Source organism: Cicer arietinum, chromosome 4 (assembly GCF_000331145.2).
Source record: "Cicer arietinum cultivar CDC Frontier isolate Library 1 chromosome 4, Cicar.CDCFrontier_v2.0, whole genome shotgun sequence".
Classification (NCBI taxonomy): domain Eukaryota; kingdom Viridiplantae; phylum Streptophyta; class Magnoliopsida; order Fabales; family Fabaceae; genus Cicer; species Cicer arietinum.
In genome coordinates, this window is record NC_021163.2 from 56,589,772 (window position 1) to 56,612,594 (window position 22,823).

Here is a 22,823-nt window from a genome sequence, read left to right on the forward strand (position 1 = left end):
GATCGTCTAGCAGCTATGCAGATACTGTTCGAGGTGTGCCCGTGTTTTAAATTCGGATTCATTGCTGCAAATGGTGCTATTTCTGAGGCTGTTAAAGATGATAAGAAGGTTCATATAATAGATTTTGATATCAACCAAGGAAGTCAATATATAACTTTAATACAAACACTTGCTTCTCGGCCAGGGAAGCCACCTTATGTTAGATTGACCGGCGTTGATGATCCTGAGTCCGTGCAGCGATCCGTTGGAGGCCTAAGTACGATAGGACAAAGACTTGAAAAGCTAGCAGAAGTACTTGGATTGCCATTTGAATTTCGAGCCGTAGCATCTAGCTCTTCAATTGTCACTCCATCAATGCTCAACTGTCGTCCTGGTGAATCGCTCATCGTAAACTTTGCATTCCAGCTTCATCACATGCGCGACGAAAGTGTATCGACAGTAAACGAACGAGACCAGCTTCTTCGCATGGTTAAGAGCCTTAATCCAAAACTCGTAACAGTTGTTGAACAAGATGTGAACACTAACACCTCCCCGTTTCTCCCGAGATTCGTTGAAGCATACAATTACTACTCTGCTGTGTTCGAGTCGCTCGATGCAACTCTTCCAAGAGAGAGTCAGGATAGGGTGAATGTTGAAAGGCAATGCTTGGCAAGGGATATTGTCAATGTGATCGCGTGCGAGGGCGAGGATAGAATAGAACGGTACGAAGTTGCCGGGAAATGGAGGGCAAGGATGAGAATGGCTGGGTTCACTTCATCACCAATGAGCACAAATGTGAAAGAAGCAATTAAGGAACTCATTAGGCAATACTGTGACAAGTACAAGATAAAAGAAGAAATGGGGGCACTTCATTTTGGTTGGGAAGACAAAAACTTGATTGTTGCTTCAGCATGGAAGTGACCATCATAACCCTTTTTTTGTAACATAGAATCTTTGGTATTTGCTTACATTTTAGTCTATCTATGTGAATTTTATGCTAATATAAGAACTTTCATGTAATCTAAGAGTTTAATATGATTGTTAGACACTGTAGTATATGACAACATAAAACAGTTATGCTTAGGATTGTAATTACATTGTTGCTTGCTTTTTACCATAATTTTGTATTTCTTCTTTTGAGTAACTCTTTCACATAACTATGTCATGGTGAGATGCTAGTAGCATGTGGTAGATGTATTTAATTTGGGTGTGTTTGGATAAACTGCTTGATTTAGTATTTATCAAATAAATAAGTATTTCTGTATTTGAATATATAAGAAGTTTCTATACAAGATATTTCTATGATCAACAAGTGATGTGATTAAATAGTAAGTTGTGTTCATTAGAATAAATTATAGTTTTATGGCATAACGGAAGATATTTTTCAAAAGCTGTTATAAATTTTTAAATTAATCAATGTCATACTATAAGATAAGATCAAATAAGTTGTAAATAAATTCTTTAAAACACAGCCTTTTATTATATTATTAAAATATGAAGAAAAACAAATGTTTCGACAATTCGAGAAGTTTTAAGTGTCATATTGTTTCGGAGAATTACACGATTCAAAGGTAATCATTACAAGATGGTATGTCATCTTAATGGATCATGATTGAAGTTCAAAATTAATGCAAAATCAATTTATGACACCATAAACTGAACAAAATTTATAGAACAATTGTATACTTTGTACGAAGGAAAAATATGTGTTGATGATGGCTAAAATAATTAATAATTTCAGAAAAAAAAGCAGAATCATCTACGCGCTTATTTGATTGCACGTTCAACTCAGATGACTTCTTTAGTTGGTAATTTATGTGACTCTGATAAAATAAAAATATAAAATAAAAATAACGTGGAAGACCCATTGTTTCTATTTTTTTAACATGTTTTTACCTTTACTTAATAAATTTATTTGGCCATATTTTATTTTATAAATTAAAAAAATCAAAGATAACGATTCAAACAAAAAGGTAATATGTCACAAATATATCAATCTATTTTGACAATTATATATATAACTAATTAAATTCTAAAATTAACGAAAAAATATTCTAAACAATATATTTTTTCATTTAAAAGTTTTAATAATCTATAAATACTTAAATTAATAGTGCAACATGAATTTAATGAATACCAATATAAATTAAATCTAATTTTAACTACACATTAAAAAGATCAGAATCACTTTCATAAAAATATAACTAAATATAAATCAATTTACATTCAATTTACTTTTAGTAAGAATCAATTCAATCAAAATTAATAATAAAACTAATTATAACCACTGCAGTGGCAAACACACACTACATCTACAACATTTGAGACTAAGTTTTTCGTGATGCCGTTATGAGAAATTTATAACTCTTGCCATATCACCTAAAAAATAACAAATATTTTTTTTATAAATGTTAGTATGTTAGAATGTTTACAATCAAAATTGTGGGGCCGCAGGTCATAAAAATTAACTTCAGTTCATTTTGTATTCTTCTATGATCAGTGCTTTACACCTACAAAACATAAAGCTACTTCAGCTCTGGCCTGAAAATCTTCTAAGACTTCCACAATTTTGTCACGACCAAAATTACTTCCACTCTCCTCCTTAAGCATTTTCCTCAACCTACAAAAACAGAAAAAAGAAAGAAAATAAAAATTAAAAGCCATCAATTTTCATCCAAAACATCAAATCTGTTAAAAAAAGTACAACCCTAGCCTTGTCAAGTTCAAAACATCTAATTGAGAATGAATAAGCTGAATCCTCATGTATAATTACCTCATTTGTAGGTTTTAATCTCAATGTTTGTCAGTCAGGATTACAATTTAATTTTGACTAATAGATTAACTTGCATGGGGTTGCGGATAGCTCATATGAAACCCTAATAAGTGGTTTTACAAACCAACCTTTATGCATGCAATTAAGTACACTGATCAATGAGTCCAACGCAAACCAGGGTCCACAGGGAAATAATAATTTACACAAGTAAATATGCCAGTCCAAATTGACTAGGTTGATAAAACTTCTGGATTTATCCAAACAGAGACTTGTCTATACCCAGTTGAGGAATTATCAAAACTAAGACACAACAGGGAAATATTCATATCCTTCTGGGGTTAAGCATTACTCCTTCTGTTAAAAAATGACTGTCGTTTTAGCATAGAAAATTTGTTCTAAAATGATTGTCACTTTTTCAGTGCAATATTCATTACTTTATTCCAATATTACCCCCAAATTAATAATGTATGCACCACTTTCAAGTCATTACATCCCACCAAGCAATTATGACAATTTTAATAGTCAAATAGTTGATGAGGCCAATTTTGTAAAATTGTTGGAATTATTCAATCATTTATTACTATCTTAATGTATGTGAAAAAAACTTCAACGACAATCATTTTGGAACGGAGGAAGTAATTTACACTTAGTTTACTGTGAGGTAAAAAATTTATAGCAGTTAAAACAAAACAAATATAAAATAATTGGACATACAAAAGCATGCATATCTTACCTGCGGACAACTGCTGTGTCTCCATGACCGGTGCAAACTATCATCATAGCATTTGTTGGTAACGACTTATACAGTTTATGAATTCTATTATCCATGCGAGCAACAACTTCCTTCAGTTCAGCAGATGTATTTGACTTGGGGCCTTTCCCTTTTGAATGATTCTTTTGACATGTATGTAATGCAATCATCTCTGCAATTTTTTTATTTAAGCTATCTGAATCCTCTGCTTGTTTATTCAAGTATGAGTGTAATTCTGAAAATTGAGTCCAGATAAAATGCACCTTTTCATTCTTCAACTGAAACAAAAAAGGCAAGAAGCAAAGACATAAATAAATCCCATTTGTAACTGTTAATAAAAAAGGAAGACATTTAAAAATATAGCCAGCTAAGACATCTACTACCTCCTTGATAGTTTTTGCAAGTGCTTCTTCGTCAGATGTAACTGGAATTGAATTAGAGGTCTCGGAAGCAAATCGTCTTACTATGGATATGTCATCAATCATTGAAGAAGTTTTGCCATACTCGCTCAAAATGGAAAGGAGCTTTTCCCGCATAAAGGATGGAGGGGCACCAAAGCCAGGCCCTGATTCAAGAGTAAATGTCAACTCAAAAGCATGTAACAGCAGTTATGCAAACAATATACAATAAAAGAACAAAAATCAAAATACTCTTTTCCCAACACTCTTTAGTTTGAGTCATACATGAAACATAGCTCGGACAAAATTGTCCATCACATATAAAATAGTGAAATTGCAGGTGATTGACAAGCACAGTTAAGCATAAATGTATTGGAATAAAGCTTCCTTAAAGGTAATTTATTGACATGTCTTGACCCAAACAGTAGTTCAACATGGTGACTGGTAAGTAAGATACCAAAAGTAGAAAATAAATTTATGTCCCAAAATAAGAGTCGCATTTGACCATTTCACACATATTAAAAAAAGATCATAAATGAAAGAAAGAAAAATGTGACTTTACTAAGGTATCCCTTATTAAGCCTTGGTGTATTCTATTTATCATAAATGCAAAGTGGAGAATAATAATGTGGGAGTGATGCACATAAAAGTAATTAGAGGGTATAATTGGAAAAAATAAATTAAAATTGCATTGGAAACTAAAAATGACAGTCTATTTGGGACAATTTGTTTTGCAAATGTCAGAGTGGGACAGAGGGAGTATTAATATACATGGTTATGTCATATGGACTATATATGAACTTGTATTTCTAATAATACAAAATACGACAATTATACATGCTAGAAAAGTATCTATTATTAGCAACTCCAAAATTGAAAAGTATAGGTAAGGAAACATGTCTAAGTTTCTAAATAAAGTATTTGATAAACTGAAAGTTCTGAAATTGGACAGGAATAATGAAAAATCATAAATTCAATTGTACCCAAGACTTGCTTCCCTAGCGACACAAATTATAATCTTCTACATTTTTTTTTTATTTGACAATAAAAGAATATGAATTGTATGATTGTATCACAGGGGGATTAGTAAAGTAACTTTCAGACAACGCTTGCAAAAAAAAAAAAACATGTTAAAGAATTACTTGCCATTTCTGATCTTCAGTACTGCCAATTCCATGGTAGCTCTAGCATCTTCAACACTGTCATGTCCATTCCCTGATTGCTGTATCTCCCTTGAAAGAAATCTTTTAGTAAGAAACCGTAGAGCAGTTTTATGGGATCTCCCTCGGGGGTGTTTGTATAATACTGCTGTGTCAATGACCAAGTCATGTGATATCTTCAATGCTAATAAATCATTTTCCAAAGAATGCCCAACAAGAATAGTTTCTTTGTGAACCAATTTTCGAAACACTTCCTGAACACGGGAAGCAATTGAAGTTGTGTCAGCAAATCATATAGTTTCAACGGAAATAGCTCAGAACTGTAACTGCGATTTGTTCCAAAAACAGATCAAGACAACTCAAACCTGAATGTCTGACAGACTTGTTGTCACCCCATCTAACATCTCAGCCGTTATTCCACTATATCTGCACAACATAAATATTACTAGATGCCGGCAATTGTAGTTCAAGTGCAAGGAACAAAAACAGATCATAGGTTTAAAATAACCTTTATTTTCTAGAAGTAATGAAAACAACCCACCTTGTATTGTAATCAGTGATAGGATTTGAAGGTTTAACCAATTCATCTAACAAAACCTGAAAAGATAAAATTAAATGGTTACAAATATCTGGAAAAAAAGTGATAGATTTTCATGACAATGGTCCCAACTTTGATGAGTTGACCAAGTCTCACTATGGGAGAAATACAATTTTCAAGTTCAACAAAAGACATGCAAATTCATATACAATCCAATGAAATAGACTCAGAAACTAACATAAGATTCAAATTTGATTAGTGATAATAATTTATTGAATTTCTGTTTAAAAAAGGCTAGTCATACTAAAATCAGTAGTACATTCTACAAAAAGGAGTTTAAAAGAAAAAACAGTGAGTACCTGTCCTTTGACATCCACTAGAGTTACTCTTGTAAGCTCAAACCCCTCACCTGTTATGCACTATGCATATAAACAAAACAAATAAAAAAGAAACAAAACTGATGAAAAGATTGACCAAGATTACATTAATACAGAATACCCAATAAAATTTCCATAACTAAATGTGTACAAATATATAGAATTAAGTTATACTGTGTTTATTCCAATAAAATGGGTTAATGCGATTCAGTTACCTCCAACTTAATTCTGTGAATATAAAATGAATCAAGTAGTATTAAATTTCTCACTTTCTCTTAAACATGTAACACTAGGTGTATCAATGGCCAATCCCAATTAATCATGCATTTTTGCATTCAGATAAACGAGTTCAAGATAACAACAAAAAAAGCACAATTAAAACGATGGAAGATAAATAACTCATTGTCTCATTGTAGTTACCCAGATTGATGAGGGTTGTCAAAATTTTTAAGATTCATAGTCAGTTCATGCGGCATACAATAAACACAAGTGGTCCTACCCTTCACTAGACCTTGTCATTGTAGGATATTTGTTATTAATTTACTTTCCACATTGGGAAATTGAAAGAAATCTGTATGTTATCCCCACTAAGATTATGACACATGATCCACCAATTTAAAAAATTTATTCTAACTCTCAGAGGCAAACACTCTAAAGCTGGAGTATTACCATCTCACAGTCAAGTGCTAACATCTCATAAAAAGGAGATTCCGGAGGAGCAGGAAGAGTAGAAAGAAAACCTGTACAAATATGGCAAAGAAAACTTTTTCAGTATGCAAATGGTCATAAAGATTAACATATAAATGGTAGCAGAATAAAAATCACCTGGCTTATTAACAGGATATTCATTCTCTACCAGTTCTTTCTTTGATAGTGTGTAGTGTGTAACAGGGAACGGTATATCTTTAGTAAGCTCCGTAAATGATAGACTGAGAGTACCACTGCAGCCTTCTTCTGCACAAAGATGTCATATTTTCATACATAGACCAAATTCATATTGTTATTAACTTATTGCTTTGAAATGAAACTGGTGGAATCATGTTTATGGCAAGAAAATTCTCCAAGAGAAACAACACAGTAAAAGCAGTAGACTTATGTCAAAGGAATACAGGCCTTCACTTGCATTTGCTTTGTCAGATTCTAATATTTTTTTCTTATTTAAAAAAAAAGGTGATCTTAAAATGAATCCAAAATTCAGAAAACATTCTAGACACCTTGTTGTGATGTCGGTGTAGATATTGTCGTAATTGAACCATTTTGATCCCTTTTTCTTTTCTGCTTGCATGTTAGGAGTGCATCAATTGTCTGCATACTATCTGATACACAGCTGACCAAAAAAAGAAAAAGAAAATTGAGTCTACAGAAACAACATTTTGAAGGAAAAACTAACTGAATGCATTTTCTACAGACCTGAGAGCAAAGACTGGTCTTGGTTTGCCACATGATTTTTTTAAATTAGGAAGCATTTTGGACAGTGACAAGAACAAAGCTGCATCCAGGCCTGGCATATAGAGCATAACTACTTTGAAAATTAGAGGTTTATTCTGCAATTAATGAGAGCACTACATTAGTAATTATAGTAAAATAAAGACTGGTAAGTGCTGTTAAAATTGATGGTCTAAGACTATCTGGTATTGACAGGAATGACGAATTGATTTATAGGACATAAAGGATTAGCTAGCTGGCATTTATTAATATAATTATAAAGGCTTATCAACATTTTCTAACAACCTTTTCTAAATTTAATAATGACACACATAACCTCACTTTAAGATGTATAAAGATTGAGAAGACTTGTCTTTCTCGTATACCAACAAAAAAGATAGGCATGTCAGATAAAGCCTGGCAAAGCCTGTTTGGATTTAAAAAAATGATAGAAGCACAATACCACTAGGTTGCATGGTCTGTAATAAGTAAAATCTCGAGAGAAGAATGAAGGCATGGAACATTAAAAAAATATAGTAGAATAACTGGTGCGTTTGTTGGGGTGTCTGGACATTGTTGAATTCATCAAGAATTGATTTGCAGTTCATGCAATTCAACTACCATAAGGAGCTAATCCCACTCAATGAATGTAGTTTAAAATATAGCAAGTATTAAACAGTTAGAAACAAATTTTTTTGGTCAATTCTGTTGCGAAGATTCTTATTGAAACAAAAGAAAGGAAAATATGATTTGTACCTTGATAAAAACCCATGATGGCATGAATCCTTCACCGAGAACCCAAGTTACAAGTCCTTGAATGTCCTGTTACATGTCCCAGTCATGACTATTTAAAACTGAAATTTCAAGTAACACAGATGTGGTAAAAACCTACAGCGAGATTCAGAGTTGATTTGTCTTCTTCTGGTGACTTGAAAACAACATCTGCCTTGGCCTGAAAAGGCATAAGCGATTAATCAACTCCAATTAAATAAATATACCAATAAAACAAAACCCCTTGAATAAACAATCAACAAAAGCATCGCAAGGCAGAGTTATTGCAGATGGCATCTTCAAATAGCATCTAAAAGACCAACTACTGATTATCTGTGCAAGGGTTCGTATTAGCGTGCTTAAAGCAGCATAGCACTTTTGCAGTTTTTCATTTCAATGGACAACCTATAAAGATATTTACGGAAAATAGCACTCCCCTTCCTTGAGGTATGCCTAAATAGCACATACACCCCTTCTATTTTTAAAATAAACACTCGCCAAACTTATTTGTTGCGGAGATTTTTGCACACCTCCCCTTATTTCTGTTTAAACGACACACATGCCCCTCAATTTTTAATAATAGAGAGATGTAAAGAATATAGGAGAAGTGAGTTTAAACATACCACAAAAGGAGGTAGGTACAATTTCTCCAAAGACTTAATCATGCATAAAATAAAACATTCAATTTCTAAACACACAAAAGCGCAGATTTTAACAGAATGAACCTAAATAGCACAGCAACATATATAACAGAAAATAAATAATAAATGACAACAAAAAATTGACTAACAGTAGTGTTTTACACAACCCGAAAATTGTTAACACAAAGTGTTTCATCCCAATAAGATTGCAACAAACAATCCATAAAGCAGCTAAGAAGAAAAATATCTTTGAGAAAAATTTAAAAAAATTAATCAAATAAAAGGTTTAGCTTCAAAAAAAACCAACATTGGCAAGCCATTTTAATAAAAAACAAATGACCAAACTTCCAATTCAAAAAGGAAACCTCGATAAAACCTTCTTTCCAACATTGGCAAGCCATTTTTAATAAATAAACATTGCCATTAAATAAAATACGAAAATAAAAGCATATATAAAAAATTACTTCAGGTCCATAGATATCGTAGAAGTTGGTGCATTTGTTGTTAGACATAGAATCATCTTCGACGTGACAGACAGTTTCGCTTTTACTCTCCAGGGATTCCATTCTCGCCAGTGCTACCTGGAACTTGCTTCAGGGACAGCTAAATGAATAATAAATAAAAAATTAAAAACAGTAAACATTTTGCATAACTGACCGTTGAAATGAAAATTTATATCATATAGGTCATCTATCTCTATATTATTATTCAAAAATAAATAAATGAGATCTTAGTAAAATAAAAAAACCAGAAGCACTGATTGAGTGATAATGATTTAGAGAAACTAACCCCTACCCTTAACACCTCTCCTTTACTAGTATTAGTTGATAATAATTGACACTACCAGTAGTCACCACAAGAGCAGTATAGTTTTCACGTAAGAACAAAGAGATAAGACAAGTAAATACCTTGTTTTGGTGGCAGCAAAGTAGAGATGCAGAGAAAAGAAAACCAGAGAGGAGGTCCTAGAGGAAAATAAAAAGTATAAGAATATATATATAAGAACATAAAGGCTAAATAAGATATAAGACAAGTCTTGTTTAGGAAATTTTCCTAGCATCTCTGATTCTCTCATCTTTTAGTCATGATTGATTATGTAACTACATGCATTCAATGGTTAGTTTTTGCCGATTCAATTAAGATTTGGCATTATAGACTTGATCAACATAAGTTATTTCTGCTTGAATTGATGCTTACTTAGTTTAAAAGATTTGTTCATATTTCATATTATCCTCCCTAATATTTTATGAATATTTATAATAAGTTATTATCAAAAACATTATTATGATTCCTGATTTTTATTTTGGTTGTATGCAGGGGATTGCTATATGCTCTTATTACAGAATCAATGGAGCATGCAAGTTTGGTCCAATACATCATATTTATGTTGTCAATCTCACCACTTTAGTGTGCAACCGCTGAATCACGGTGCGTTGCCTTCTGCGGTGGCGGCTGTTGCGGCCGCAAATCGCGCCGGAATCAAGTCCTTAAGCACGTTACGGGAGAGCGGAAGGAAAATCTGAAAAGTTGAAATTAAAAAAAGGGAAACCTGGAGGGAGTTTCTAACGCGGTCAACAACAAACTCTGGCTGCGTTTTCCGGCGAGCTTTTGCTGTTTACGGGCACTCGGTGCGACACCAGCTTGGTTATGATATACAACGGACAAAAGCTATGGAGGTGTTGAGTTTTGATATTTTAGGGTTTTAATTAATCGCGAAAATAAAAATTTATAGGATTTATTTTTAATACGTAAAAATATAATATTTCTCGTACGATTTGAAAAAAATATTACAAACGCGCCAGGTAGGGGTCGAACCTACGACTTTCTGCTTAGGAAACAGACGCTCTATCCACTGAGCTACAGGCGCTGTTGTTATTGTATTTTCTTTTATAATAATTATTTAGGTATCTTACTGTGAGTTCCAAAAAATCCATTATTAGCAAAAACTATAGACTATCCATATAAAAAGCTCATAAATAATTTTATTTATTTAAAACAGACAATAGTAAATATACACAGACAACATAAAACAGACTTACATTGTTATCCAATAAAAAATTATAATTTTTTATGCTATATACACTTAATTTCAAAATAATCGAGTATGAATTTACACTCTTCTAATTGAGGGCACGTGCTTCTAGTAATTCTTTTACATTAATTTTGTTTGTATGTTTTTATTTTTTTTATTTTTTATAAAATTTCAAAATTTTAATTTTAGTCATATAAAAAAATTCTCAATTTTTAAGTCTCTAATTTTTTCTAATTTACTTTTAGTCCTAATTTCAAAAAAAATATTGTAAAAAATTAATATTTTTATTCATAAAAAAATTCCTATAAAATTAAATTAAAAACTAAAAAATAAATAAATTTTTATACGAACTAAACTTAAAAAATCATAACTTTTTAGGAATTACAAATATATTTAATTCCAAAAATTAACTATTTATGCCACTAAATATAATTAAATCATTTTATTCATAAAAAACCAAATACATAAACGTGCGACAGCTTAAGTAGTTGAATAATTGTTTGGTCACATACATAGAGAAATTTTGTTTGATAGTATCTCTTTTTAGTATTTGTCATAGTGTTGAAAGTGAAAAAATAATTTAAATTTACAAAGACACATAAAATAAACAACTCTAATATGTAGATATTGAGATGATCGAAATATTTGCTTAGTGATAATGATATTCTCATTTTATCTCGTAACGAGTTGATGGATAAATTCTAAGGTAGACCATATTTACCGTTGGTTATACTTAAAATGTCATTTGAAACATTATTGATAATTTACAACACTCTTTAAAAGTATGAGTTAACTATTTTTTCTGTTTTTATATTTGCAGCAATAACTTATTGATATCGATTTAACGAGTTGAATTTTAAAAAATATAATATATTTTTTTCACATGCATCTTCATCCATAAAGTATAAGAATTATTTTAAAGAGTCTTATTGATCTTCGTTAGAATTTTGAATAATCTTTAAACACGATACGACATATTTATATAATCTTGTGAGAGAAGTTTTTACAAAGAGATCGATTATAATGTGGTCAACTATTGATTAAAAAACATATATGGAAACATTGAGATCTTAGTGATTGTTGATTACCTCGTATTGATTGATTTATTTACTTTTTTGAATAATTAACTTGTAATGATGTTGGAATCAATAAACTATGATTTGATCTGAGTTAAATTATTATTTATATTAATTATAGTTATATTTATTTATTTAATTCAATGTGTTTCTTTACTATTAAATTGTGAACAAAATCACAAACACATGTGTAACTTTAGTTTAGAATTAATTATAATTACAATAAAACGTCTTAAATGATCTTATAGTTAATGATGATTAATTCTGTAAAAAACTATTATACCCTATTCATAGTAGGTAATTTATGTGAGCATCAACAGAATATTTTTATCATCCTTACTTTCGGGCACTATGGTCTGATCCATGCAAAAATGTAGCCCGTAATTTTTTTTGTTCATAGATTAGTAAGCCAAGGATTAAGCTAAATAAATTGTATGCTACATGCTTAACAAGCATAACTTTTCCTACATAGCCACACAGTATATGGAATAAGAAGCATACGAATACCAACTGTTTTACTCTTCAAAAATGGAAGGGGCCTTTGCAACTTTAAAAATAGTACTTTGTATCCATACCTTTTTCAACAACTTGTAAAGATTACATTGGCTACCTTTACGATTTTGATCATTGGTGTAAATTCCCAATGATGGAAAACTATTCATTCAGTCCCTCTTTTCTTCACTCCTGCTAGTTCTTTCATCTTTCAGAATTCAGTGTCCAATTGGCCATGTGCCAGACTTATCCAACCGTTGATGTACATATGTCCCAAATTGCAGTTTGCACCACAAAACATCAACTCTCTTGCATGTGCTTAATGGATAAGGTTGTATACGCCATACACAGTATTTTAAAAATACAAAAAGTAAAAAGTTACATCTGAATACAAAGAAAAAACAGCCCCATCAGCCAAACAACCAGCCAACAAATTTTCATCTTTTATATATTTATATATATATATGTAAGAAAGCAGATTAGTACAAAGACCTATGACTACCCGACTGAATTCTGCCATCATCAGGGTGCTGAAAGCAGATCTAGCACTCCTCATGCTGCACAAGAAGCTGCCAAAGAACCAGTCTACATCCACAAGATTACAAAGATTCACGGTTTCTAATCAAATTGAAGATTATTAAAACCATTTACTGCTCCTAACCCACTAAGTAGTTGGCTTGACAAATCTTGTTGATGATTCATAGCCTGTTCCCGAGTGATTGATGCCATTCCTCCCCTCCCATTCATGACTGAATTATTTCCTGTTGCAGGTCTCATTCCATTGGGTAAACCAGATGGACCGAGACCCATTGTGCCATAACCACCAATCCCAACGCCAGAATTACTGTTCACGCCTCCATTACTCATCAGGCCATTGCCACTGTTGAGGCCTGTATTAGTACTCACTGGTAGGATACCATTTACATTCTTCATGTCATTTCCAAGAGAATTAGGGCCAACCATTCCACCTGCACCGTTCATCTGGGAGGACATCATCATCTCATGAAAGATTTTCTGGACCGAGTTCTGAGCATCACTACTAGGGTCGGCTTCCCCAGAAATAGATGTCTGTTGTTGTTGCAAGGAAACATTAGCTGGTGAGTTTGCTGTACCCATGTGATTTGCAGATGTTATGCCTGGGTGAGAAGTTTGTGGGTTGTTGTTAGATGAGGACGGTGTTGGTGAATGAAAAGGGGATGAGTTTGGTTGCCCTTGTGGCACTGTATTGCAAGAACCGGGGGATGGAATATGGGCAGAACTACCTCCATATGGACTGCTGGCGTTGTTTATTGAATTTTGCTGTCTAGCACTCATAGAGTTCTGGTGGAGAAGTCCAACAATGGTGCTTGTGGTGGTCGATGCAGATGCTGAATTGACATTGTTATTTACACTAGGCACACCATTGTTGGAAGGAATTTGCATGGCAGCAGATTGCACAGGGTTTTGATCACCGTTTGAATTATGGGCCACCATATGCTGTTGTTGCTGCTGTAATTGATCTTCAGACTGTTGCGCCTGACTATGAAGTGCGGATGAATTACTTGTTCTCCGAGGGAACTTGGCTAAGCTGTCTGAGAGAATGCAAGAAAAATGAACATTCCTTTATCAGTATTATCATTACACAATCAAATAGATAGCAATATTAAGTTAACAAATAACATAGTGGTAATGTCCAACTCAAATTATCTCAAAAAATTAAAACTTTCCTCTGTTTAAGGAACATGGCACAATGTATATAGTTTGACCTAATTTCCCAACCGAGTCAAAGGCAACAAAAGAGATGCACAGTTTACACCCCAGCTTTTATCAGTAAAAAATGGTTCGACTATGACTTCTTACTTCTTACCATCTACAAAATAAGTCAAGCACTCAACTTGTGATTTTGTATCAACAATACAAGGCACAACTCAACAGTTAAACAATAAGCATATCTTCCCAGAATGTGGAAAAATGGTTGCAGATAGCATGAGGCCATGAAACATCACAATGAACATGTACCGGACTAGTGTTATCAGTAGCATACACAGCGGAGCAGAGCAGGAGGTGGCTGGTTTGCTGCTGCTACAAAATCGCAGCTGTTCGCAGCAGCTAATGCTTCAGAAAACAGAACCTTGTTTAATTAGCCATTTTTTGAATCCCAATTTTTAATGTTCAATTATTTTAAGCCTTATATGCTTAAACTAGTTTGTTTTCTTTACCTATTTTGGTTTTTACTTCTGTTTTACATAAGGCCCATGCCTTATATTTCATGAATATTGAGTATTATTTTATGTTAGCATTCATATATATTCTGGAAAGGCAAATATTAGTAAATTGTTAGATGTTAGTGGAGAGTGGGATTTCAACGTTGCCCCCTTATGACTCAACTTCTTTATCCCACATTCCCAACCAAAGCAACCACCAAGCCACCCTTATGACTCCCTATATATATATATATATATATATGTGCATACAAAAAATTGGAATAGCAGTCATCCCATTATAGTTTTTTAGGTCAAACGCTACACACTGCTATTTGGGATCGATAATTATGCACGCAATTGCCTCAAAATTTTGTCAACAAATGACCTATTTTTACCACAAATAATTTAATAAGCACTGCTTTGAAGGTTGTGTAGGCAGGGGCCTTCAAATATCAAAACAAATTTAAATTAGTTCATATTTCAAACTACTCATTTAGTTCAGCCATTTTCAAGCAAAATACAGTTTAGATTCAACGGTTCAAAATGAATTAGGTTGACTCTGTAGTTTCAGAATGCAAACCAATAGTGTATACAACGAAAATGACTCATAAGAAAACAGCAATATCACATGGCAAACACAGTATTTTAATATTTGGTGGCAAAGAGCTATCTGCAAAATGCCAGTTCATCTTTGGCATAAATGAAAAAGAAATCCAATCAATTATCACAAGTGACTCACATGGACTGGCATGTAACACTTTTGACACGACATAATTAAAGCTACTCCCTCCGTAACAAAATATAAGCAAATTTAGGCATATCTAAGTTGTAACAAAATAAAAGCAAAAGTTGATTCTTTTCATATATTTAATGATAGTATACCAAAATTGACATTCATTTAATGTCTACCTTTTCCATTCAAATGTCCACTTTTATTATGCGATAAAATGAAATGAGGAATAATTTAGGTAATGGAGCTAAACTTTTAAATGAGATTAACGAGATTAAATGCGAATCAACTAATTATCTTAACAAGTGTGTGCTTACTTTTGCTTATATTTTCTTATGGAGGGAGTACAAATTATGTTTGTCACTTGTATCATCATTTGATCTGATAATATTTTTTAATTTAAATGTCAATGTAGTTATCAATCATATGATGTGATGGAATCTGACAGCGATAACTATTTATAGTTTCAAAACTATAGAGATATCTTTAATCAGTTTTAGTTGCAGGACAAAACAGAACTTTTATTTGGTATGAAACTATAGGGAATAATAAGTAATTTAGCCTAAACTATTATAATGAAAACTGATAACTATAAGGCCGTAAGGATTTCCACCTCTATATAAAGCTCATGGCTCAATAGCAAACGTGTTAGAATATTAGAAAATATCTTATAATATCTGTTATATTATATTATAGTATCTTGAGTTATTTCCTATGATCAATTTATAATCATAGAGATATCTTAAAATATCTCTCATTATTATTATGATTTGTTTCTAATTTAGGATTGAGTCTATTTTTCTCTATAAATAGATATTAGTATTGAGTCTTTTGAAATGAAGTCAGCATATAACTATTATCAATAATATTCGAACTCTTATTATTTTCTCTCCTCCTTTTCTCTAAAATCCCACAACTTCAACAAAATGGATGCACATAATTACATGACAAGTTGGTGCCTTTTAATAAAAACATGACACAATTTCATAGCCATATTCATATACATTCACAAATGTGTTATAAAAAAAGTAAACAGATTAACTTACTCATAGGTCCAGTCCCTGTTTCTCTGCTATAATCTATCAAGTCTTTCATACTATTTACCACTTCAGATATCTGCAACATGAAGAAGAAGAAAAAACACTGTCAAGCTAAACTTAGCCGACCCTATTCTAAAATTTTTTTAAATCATACTTAAAAAATTAATAATTTTTCTGACAAGGACTTTCACTTTTATCGATGCACCATCAATTGTAAAGGAAAAAAAGGATTATTCATTTTCTTAGGTAGTGCGCCAGGAAGTAAACAATGAGAAACCTAAATAACCACTCTCCCAAAAATTGCAGAAAAATATTTTGAGAAAAAAAAACCACGAAAATATGGGCCATCCATACTGGGTTCAAAGTCCTGTTTGTTCTTGACAACAAACAGGAATTCATTGAACAGAGTAGAATATATCAACAAACTAGAATAATTTCCATATTTTGCAATCAAAATGGCACAAAATAAAGCATGAGAAAGTGGGTACTCAGTACATGATTTTTTCCCGAATTGAATTTCAAGAGCCAGGATTACAAAGGTATCAAGAAAGACAGGAAATTCAGGCAGGAAAATAAACAAGTGCTAGAGTAACTCAGAAAGGCTTCTTGGTCAAATTTGCAACATTAAAAAGGAAAGAAATGCATATCCCTGCAGAAGTCAGTAAGTAATGTTTTTGATAGCTGGTCTTAGAAAGACTTGAATAGGAAACCCACAAGATCTAAAGTCTATTCCCATACTATTCCCTCCATCTGCCAAATACGATATCAATCTCAATCGCATGCAGGAAGATTTAGGAAATTAAAGAAAAATGGCCTAAATCATATCTTGATAAACTATTTGTATAAAAAATATTATTGGGAGTCTCAGTAGAGTATTAAGCCAGTATAAAACAGTTTGCAAACCGATGCTTTACAAAAGACAGACATTAACAAACATTAGCTGACCAATGAATGAATATACAACTAAGTAATATTTGCCAGTCTATTTAGGAACAGCAGTTAAAGTTACAGTTGTATTCAACTATACTAATCAGTCTCTCCGTCTCATATTAAGTGTGATATAACGTAATGTACATTTCTTAAGAAAATCAACGAGTGTCCTAATTTCCATGATAAACTGAGCTACACTATCCTTTTATTATTAAAGTAGTTAGTGGAGTAATTATGTGGATTGAATACAATAAACATGGGTAGTAGTGGAGAAAGGTAACTGATACTTCATTGGTATTTTAGAATGACAAATAATGCGACACGCAAATATTCCAAAGATGACACTGAATATTAGACAGAGGGAGTACTAAGGAACATGTCTTGATAGTTCGAGTCTTACTTGTAGGCACCGCACATATCTCTTTGTATATCCTAAATCATTAACCAATGGAACTTCTAATGCTTTTGCCAGCTGACGGGCTGATGAAACAAACCTGGAAAAGCAGCAATGCAGAATGTAAAGTTAGACAAAGGAAAAAAGAGAATCTAAAAACATGTGAAGCTAATTTAGAACACACGCATACATGAAAAAGAAGTAGCACAATCAAGTAGGAAGTGAAGGCATCAGAGCATGCAACACACATCCCTGATGCCCAAATACATATGACGAAACCTATCATGCAAAGACACGGAAGCCATTATCCTAACAACAGTGACACCTGATTCAGAAGTTCCAACAAAAACCCAGGAACAAAATTTTATTTGATAATGAAAAAAGAAAATGGGAAAATACATATTTCCAAGAAACAGCTCAACTCAGTACATAAAATAAAGAAGGTTCCAAATCCAAAATTAAATAATCAGTCTAGGACATGTGCAATGGTGAGAAAACACAAATGAAAAACTCTAGCCATAGAAATTTGATAGAACAAGGATAAGATGAATGTTTGTATCATTTCCAAGGGTCAAAAATATGTAAACAACAGCATCTGAAAATGTATTACACAAACCAAATCTGTTCTTTCTTTAAGTTCTAAACAAATTAAAATTAAGACTTCATTAGAAACCACAACGAAGTATCAGTATGAGAACTATATACAAGGTCTAGCCGGACAAACCAAGAAAAAGGCTTGAGAAGAGAACAGAACAGATTGCAGACTCAAATTAAGAATATAAGTACAGTGAAATTTAACATATAAATCCCACTCAAAGGGGAAAAAACCAAGGCCAATTCCATCACCCCAGAAGAAGAAATGACAAGATAATTAACAAACAAAACTTTCACGTTTTCAAAAAGTGGCACTGGCTATCATAATAGTATCACAACTACATAATTACAAAAAACCTCCAGATCAGAAATTATAATATAAAATATATGGAAAAATGGACTCACAAATTGCAATTATTTTGTAACTCTGGAATGGATAGATTGGGTGCTGCATTTTGAGTACATGCCTGATATTTTTGAGCAACTGCTCCAAGCTGACTAACCTGATACAACAATTAATATGATATATATGAATAGATTGGAAACAACAATTTATATGAAAGCATAATGTATAACACACTTGATTGGAAACAACAATTTAATATGCTAAGTACTACTTTGTTAAAAATCTCTAAAAGCCATTAAAAAAAATAATATGACAAGCAACCAAGGATATATATATATATATAGACGGGTGGTGCTTAGCATATATATTACCATATGAAAACATGCTATAGTCATATGAAAATAATATATAAACTTCATCTAACTCTCAACATAATATATGTCAACCATCACAGTGTAATATCTAGTGAGTGAGCAGTATTAATATTGATATTTTATACACGATCAAGATATAAAGAAAGTATTTAATCAGCAACCTGTGGTATCAACAATCTTCTGGGGATGAGCTCTTCATGACGCCGAGCACAAAATTCCCAGGAGCATATCTGCAAATGAAAGAATGAACAAAAGAATGTCAACTAAAAATCCTGTCAGATATAAAGATAATACCAACAACAATGGAAGTTAAAAGCCCGAGATAATTATTCCTATTCATAACCTTCAGGTCTGGAGAAAAAACTATTCGAAGTTGACCATCACGAACAACGCGAAGTTGCTCAAAAACACTTTCTTGTATTGCTTTTGCATAATCTAGAACAATCTGGCCAGAGGAATTATGATATTCACGAGGCATGTCAACATACAGTAGCTCTTCTAAAGTACCACTTTCATACTTAATTTTGAAAAGCCTGGGAAGAACCTCAGCAGTTGCCTCTGAAAACACGTTAAAATTTTCAGAAAGAGTTTAATAAAGTACAATCATGGGTTTAAACTACCAACAAGTTTTAAAAGTTTATAACACCGACATTTAGATGTTAAAGAACCAACACTAGATAAATTAACAGAAAGAACTTACCAAACCCGCGGCCAGGTTTGCGATTACATATTTCACAGTGCCATATATCCTGAAAACATTTCAAAAATCAATATATTAGCTTGAATTAATGCTTGATTTCATGGACCTAACATAGCCGCACCTTGAATCTAAATCCAATGACTAACAGAATATTTGAAACAATAGCTGCTTGAGATATAACATTACAGCAAACATAACAAAATGAAGACACTAATAAATGAGTGCAGTACAACGGACTATGTATATCATTCAATAATCAAGATAATAACTTAAATGGGGCTATAGAAGCATCTAAATATGGTTTACTCTAGAAGCAGACCTGAGGGAAAACTCCAGTTGTTTGTCTGCCACTTCCATACATGGAAACACACCACTTCTTTTTAGCATTAGGAGCAAAATACTCGGCAACAAATTTCCTCCAGAAATCAATATTGTTATCCTACATAAAACCAAGGGAAAATGTATAATAATATGATAGCTAACATACATATTTAGAAAGAGAAATAAAAGTAGTAAGAATAATTATTACTTCAGGTCTATGTTGTTGCTGATACATGTAATGAGTCAACCGCCTAGCACACATCCCAGGTTCATATGCTGGTTTCGCAGGAGACCTTATAGGCATATTCTGCTGTTGAAACTGCTGCGGTAGCTGGGACCGTTGCTGAGGCATTGCCTTTAAGAGTTGCTGCTGCTGTTGATATTGCATTAGTCTCTGTTGTTGCAAAAGATTCATCTGTGCAGCAGTAGCCTGAGAGGTTTGCCTTGACATATGGAGAAGTTGTTGCTGCTGCTGTTGCTGTTGCTGTTGTTGATGCAAAAATGGCTGATCAGTATGCTGTGGCTCCATTTTTACCGGCGCCATACCTCTCATTGTTTGAAGTTGTTGTGGTTCCAATTTCACTTGAGCAAGATTCCTCAGCGATGGCAACTGCTGCTGCCCGAACTGATCGTTGTTTACCTGTGGCTCCATTTTCACATGTCCAATACCACCTATCCCACCTCGCATTGATTGAAAATGCTGCTGCTGCTGCTGTTGTTGAGTGTTCAGCGGAGCCGAAAACTGCTGCCCCGACTGCTGCTGACTATGTTGGAAATTCTGAACTTCGAGTTGTTGAGAATGCTGTTGATCCGACAACAACTGGTTACCAGAAGGGTTCGAAAATTGCTGACCCTGGCCTTGACCAGATGAGCTAGGGTTAGACACATTCGATTGCCCAAACGCCGACGAAGGATTACCAAATCCCATTCCATTGCTGATACCAGATAGCGGGTCCTGTTCAGCACTAGCATCCATACCAGCACCTCCCCTCTGATTACTTCCCATTCCCGAAAGTCCTGAGTTCGGAATCCCATTAGAAAAAGACTGATTCATCATGGAAGCAACATTAGACATGTTGCCTAACATGTTCATGTTATTATACTGATTTCGCTGCGAAACCAATGCAGGAAAAGAAGCTTGTGAAGGCATGGGACCACCTTGACCTCCCATCATCCCCGAATTCGATCTCATTAGCGAAGGCGACACTGACTGGGCACCACCAATCGGAGTGGGTGGCCCCGGAGGCACCATTCTTAACAAATAAATCACTTAAACACTAAGCACAATAACAATAACCAAGTGCACTAAACATGAACTCATCAAAGTCACAAATTACCCACACCAAACTCGTGATAACCAAACACTTACACAACAAAATTTATCTAAAAACAACAAAAACAAAAAACCTCTCGACCCAAAAAATCTCCAAAACTAACTGATAAAACCACAATTACACTATCGCCAATTAAATGCTCAATCTTCAATCTTCAAACTACTTCAAAATGAATCTCTGCAAGAAACACAAAAATACAGATCCAAAATCATCAACGAGACTCAACAAAAACACTACATAATAAACCAAATTAAAAAAACACAATTACCAAATCAACAAATAGTTCAAAAACTAGCTTCTATCTAAACCAAGTCTAAGCTCAATTGAAAATAAAAAATAAAAAAACTAAAAAAAGATTACAAAAAATTAAGCTAACAAAATAAAACAGTGTCGAGTTCGAAAAAAAAAGGTAACAAAAATAGTAGCTAAAGATCGAACTCGAATTCAACGATCCATGACTCGGACGAGTTGAACTCACCAGAAGTTGAAATTGAAGAGAAATAAAACGAAAATAAAATTTGAATTGCGTTGAAGAATGAAGAGTAGAGTTTTTCTAGGGTTTGTTACTTCTTCTTCTAGAAAGAGGGGGCCCTGTGGTTCTGTTATTATCTTGTTGAGTTTTTTTAGAGAGAGAAAGTAGAGAGAGAAAGAAGCGTATGTGGTGCGGACGTCAAAATAAAATTCGATCTGATTGAATATTTTGCTTTTTTTTCTCTCTTTCTATCGCTTTCTCTTTCTTCTTCTTTGTTGTTGTTGTTCTTCTCGTTGTTGTTAATGTAACACTTGCACACACACACTCTGTCTTCTGAAATCAAGTCAAATCTTATTCTTCTTTCTGGCCTGTCTGTCTTCTTCACATGTACCATGCACTATCATCATCCATCATCATTATAATAACTCATCACATCCATCCATGCATACATCATAGTCATATATGTAAGTGTGCTTATGTTATGTATGATTTAGATTTTTTCTTTTTTTTATAAAAAACGTATGGTGTCAATTCTATGGCCCATTTGATGGTCATCATTAAACATGTATGTATGTAGGATAAGAAAGCCCAATGAAAAGAAGTTACAACATGATAAATTCTTATTTATGTGTTTGATGCATTAATGACAACAGGTTAAATACAATTGTAATATAGATCAAAAATAAATAAATAACATTCTAATATTTTATTATATTTTTATAGATGAACTATATATTATTATTATTATAAATAAATACTAATAAAAAAATGTGCATATCAATTGAGATACTTATAAGAGTTTAATGTTTGTTAATGTAAGTAGTTTTACGGTATCAATTAACACAGGAAATTTGAATTCTCTACTTCATATTTTATATATTGTTTTTATTTTTATCTAATCTTTTTTTATCTGTTTATTAATTAAAAAGTAGTTAATAGGTAAAATGAGACTAAGAGATAAGAAAAAAATATAGAGAGAATGTGCAGAAGAT

The 22,823-nt window shown here is 32.9% G+C and overlaps 3 protein-coding genes and 1 non-coding gene across 9 annotated transcripts in view; 1 reads left to right on the forward strand and 3 right to left on the reverse strand.

The window, feature by feature from the left end:
* The window catches only part of LOC101496871 (scarecrow-like protein 1), a 3,403-nt gene extending 2,280 nt beyond the window's left edge, over positions 1-1,123 (forward strand). The window contains 1 exon segment of the mRNA XM_012715178.3: positions 1-1,123. This exon segment is cut by the window's left edge and continues 27 nt beyond it. Within this exon segment, the coding sequence (XP_012570632.1) occupies positions 1-900 (900 nt within the window). The 3' untranslated portion in view covers positions 901-1,123.
* Positions 1,124-2,154: 1,031 nt separating this feature from the next.
* On the reverse strand, positions 2,155-10,520 carry LOC101497200 (small RNA degrading nuclease 5). 5 transcript variants are annotated; one of them, XM_012715158.3, is made up of 16 exons: positions 10,363-10,520; positions 9,722-9,778; positions 9,278-9,394; positions 8,294-8,353; positions 8,158-8,223; positions 7,387-7,520; positions 7,191-7,303; positions 6,802-6,930; positions 6,646-6,716; positions 5,959-6,018; positions 5,603-5,658; positions 5,427-5,487; positions 5,048-5,315; positions 3,887-4,068; positions 3,486-3,781; positions 2,155-2,599 (listed from the first exon to the last, which is right to left on the reverse strand). In XM_012715158.3, exons 3-16 carry the CDS (start codon positions 9,377-9,379, stop codon positions 2,476-2,478), a joined length of 1,722 nt encoding a protein of 573 aa, XP_012570612.1. In that variant the 5' UTR covers positions 9,380-9,394; positions 9,722-9,778; positions 10,363-10,520; the 3' UTR covers positions 2,155-2,475. The 5 variants fall into 5 exon arrangements, with proteins under 5 accessions (XP_012570612.1, XP_012570610.1, XP_073224124.1 ...); XM_012715156.3 differs by having other exon boundaries at positions 9,278-9,416; XM_073368023.1 differs by having other exon boundaries at positions 10,214-10,520.
* An 87-nt stretch (positions 10,521-10,607) lies between these two features.
* TRNAR-CCU (transfer RNA arginine (anticodon CCU)) lies at positions 10,608-10,680 on the reverse strand. Its single transcript has one exon. It is a non-coding gene; the product is annotated as a tRNA-Arg (tRNA).
* A 1,727-nt stretch (positions 10,681-12,407) lies between these two features.
* On the reverse strand, positions 12,408-22,250 carry LOC101497744 (transcriptional corepressor SEUSS). Of its 2 annotated transcripts, none has more exons than XM_004498320.4 (10): positions 21,927-22,250; positions 20,234-21,536; positions 20,024-20,143; positions 19,705-19,753; positions 19,348-19,562; positions 19,166-19,234; positions 18,690-18,787; positions 17,697-17,790; positions 16,373-16,442; positions 12,408-13,984 (listed from the first exon to the last, which is right to left on the reverse strand). In XM_004498320.4, exons 2-10 carry the CDS (start codon positions 21,275-21,277, stop codon positions 13,032-13,034), a joined length of 2,712 nt encoding a protein of 903 aa, XP_004498377.1. In that variant the 5' UTR covers positions 21,278-21,536; positions 21,927-22,250; the 3' UTR covers positions 12,408-13,031. The 2 variants fall into 2 exon arrangements, with proteins under 2 accessions (XP_004498377.1, XP_004498376.1); XM_004498319.4 differs by having other exon boundaries at positions 21,838-22,250.
* Between the last annotated feature and the right edge of the window lie 573 nt (positions 22,251-22,823).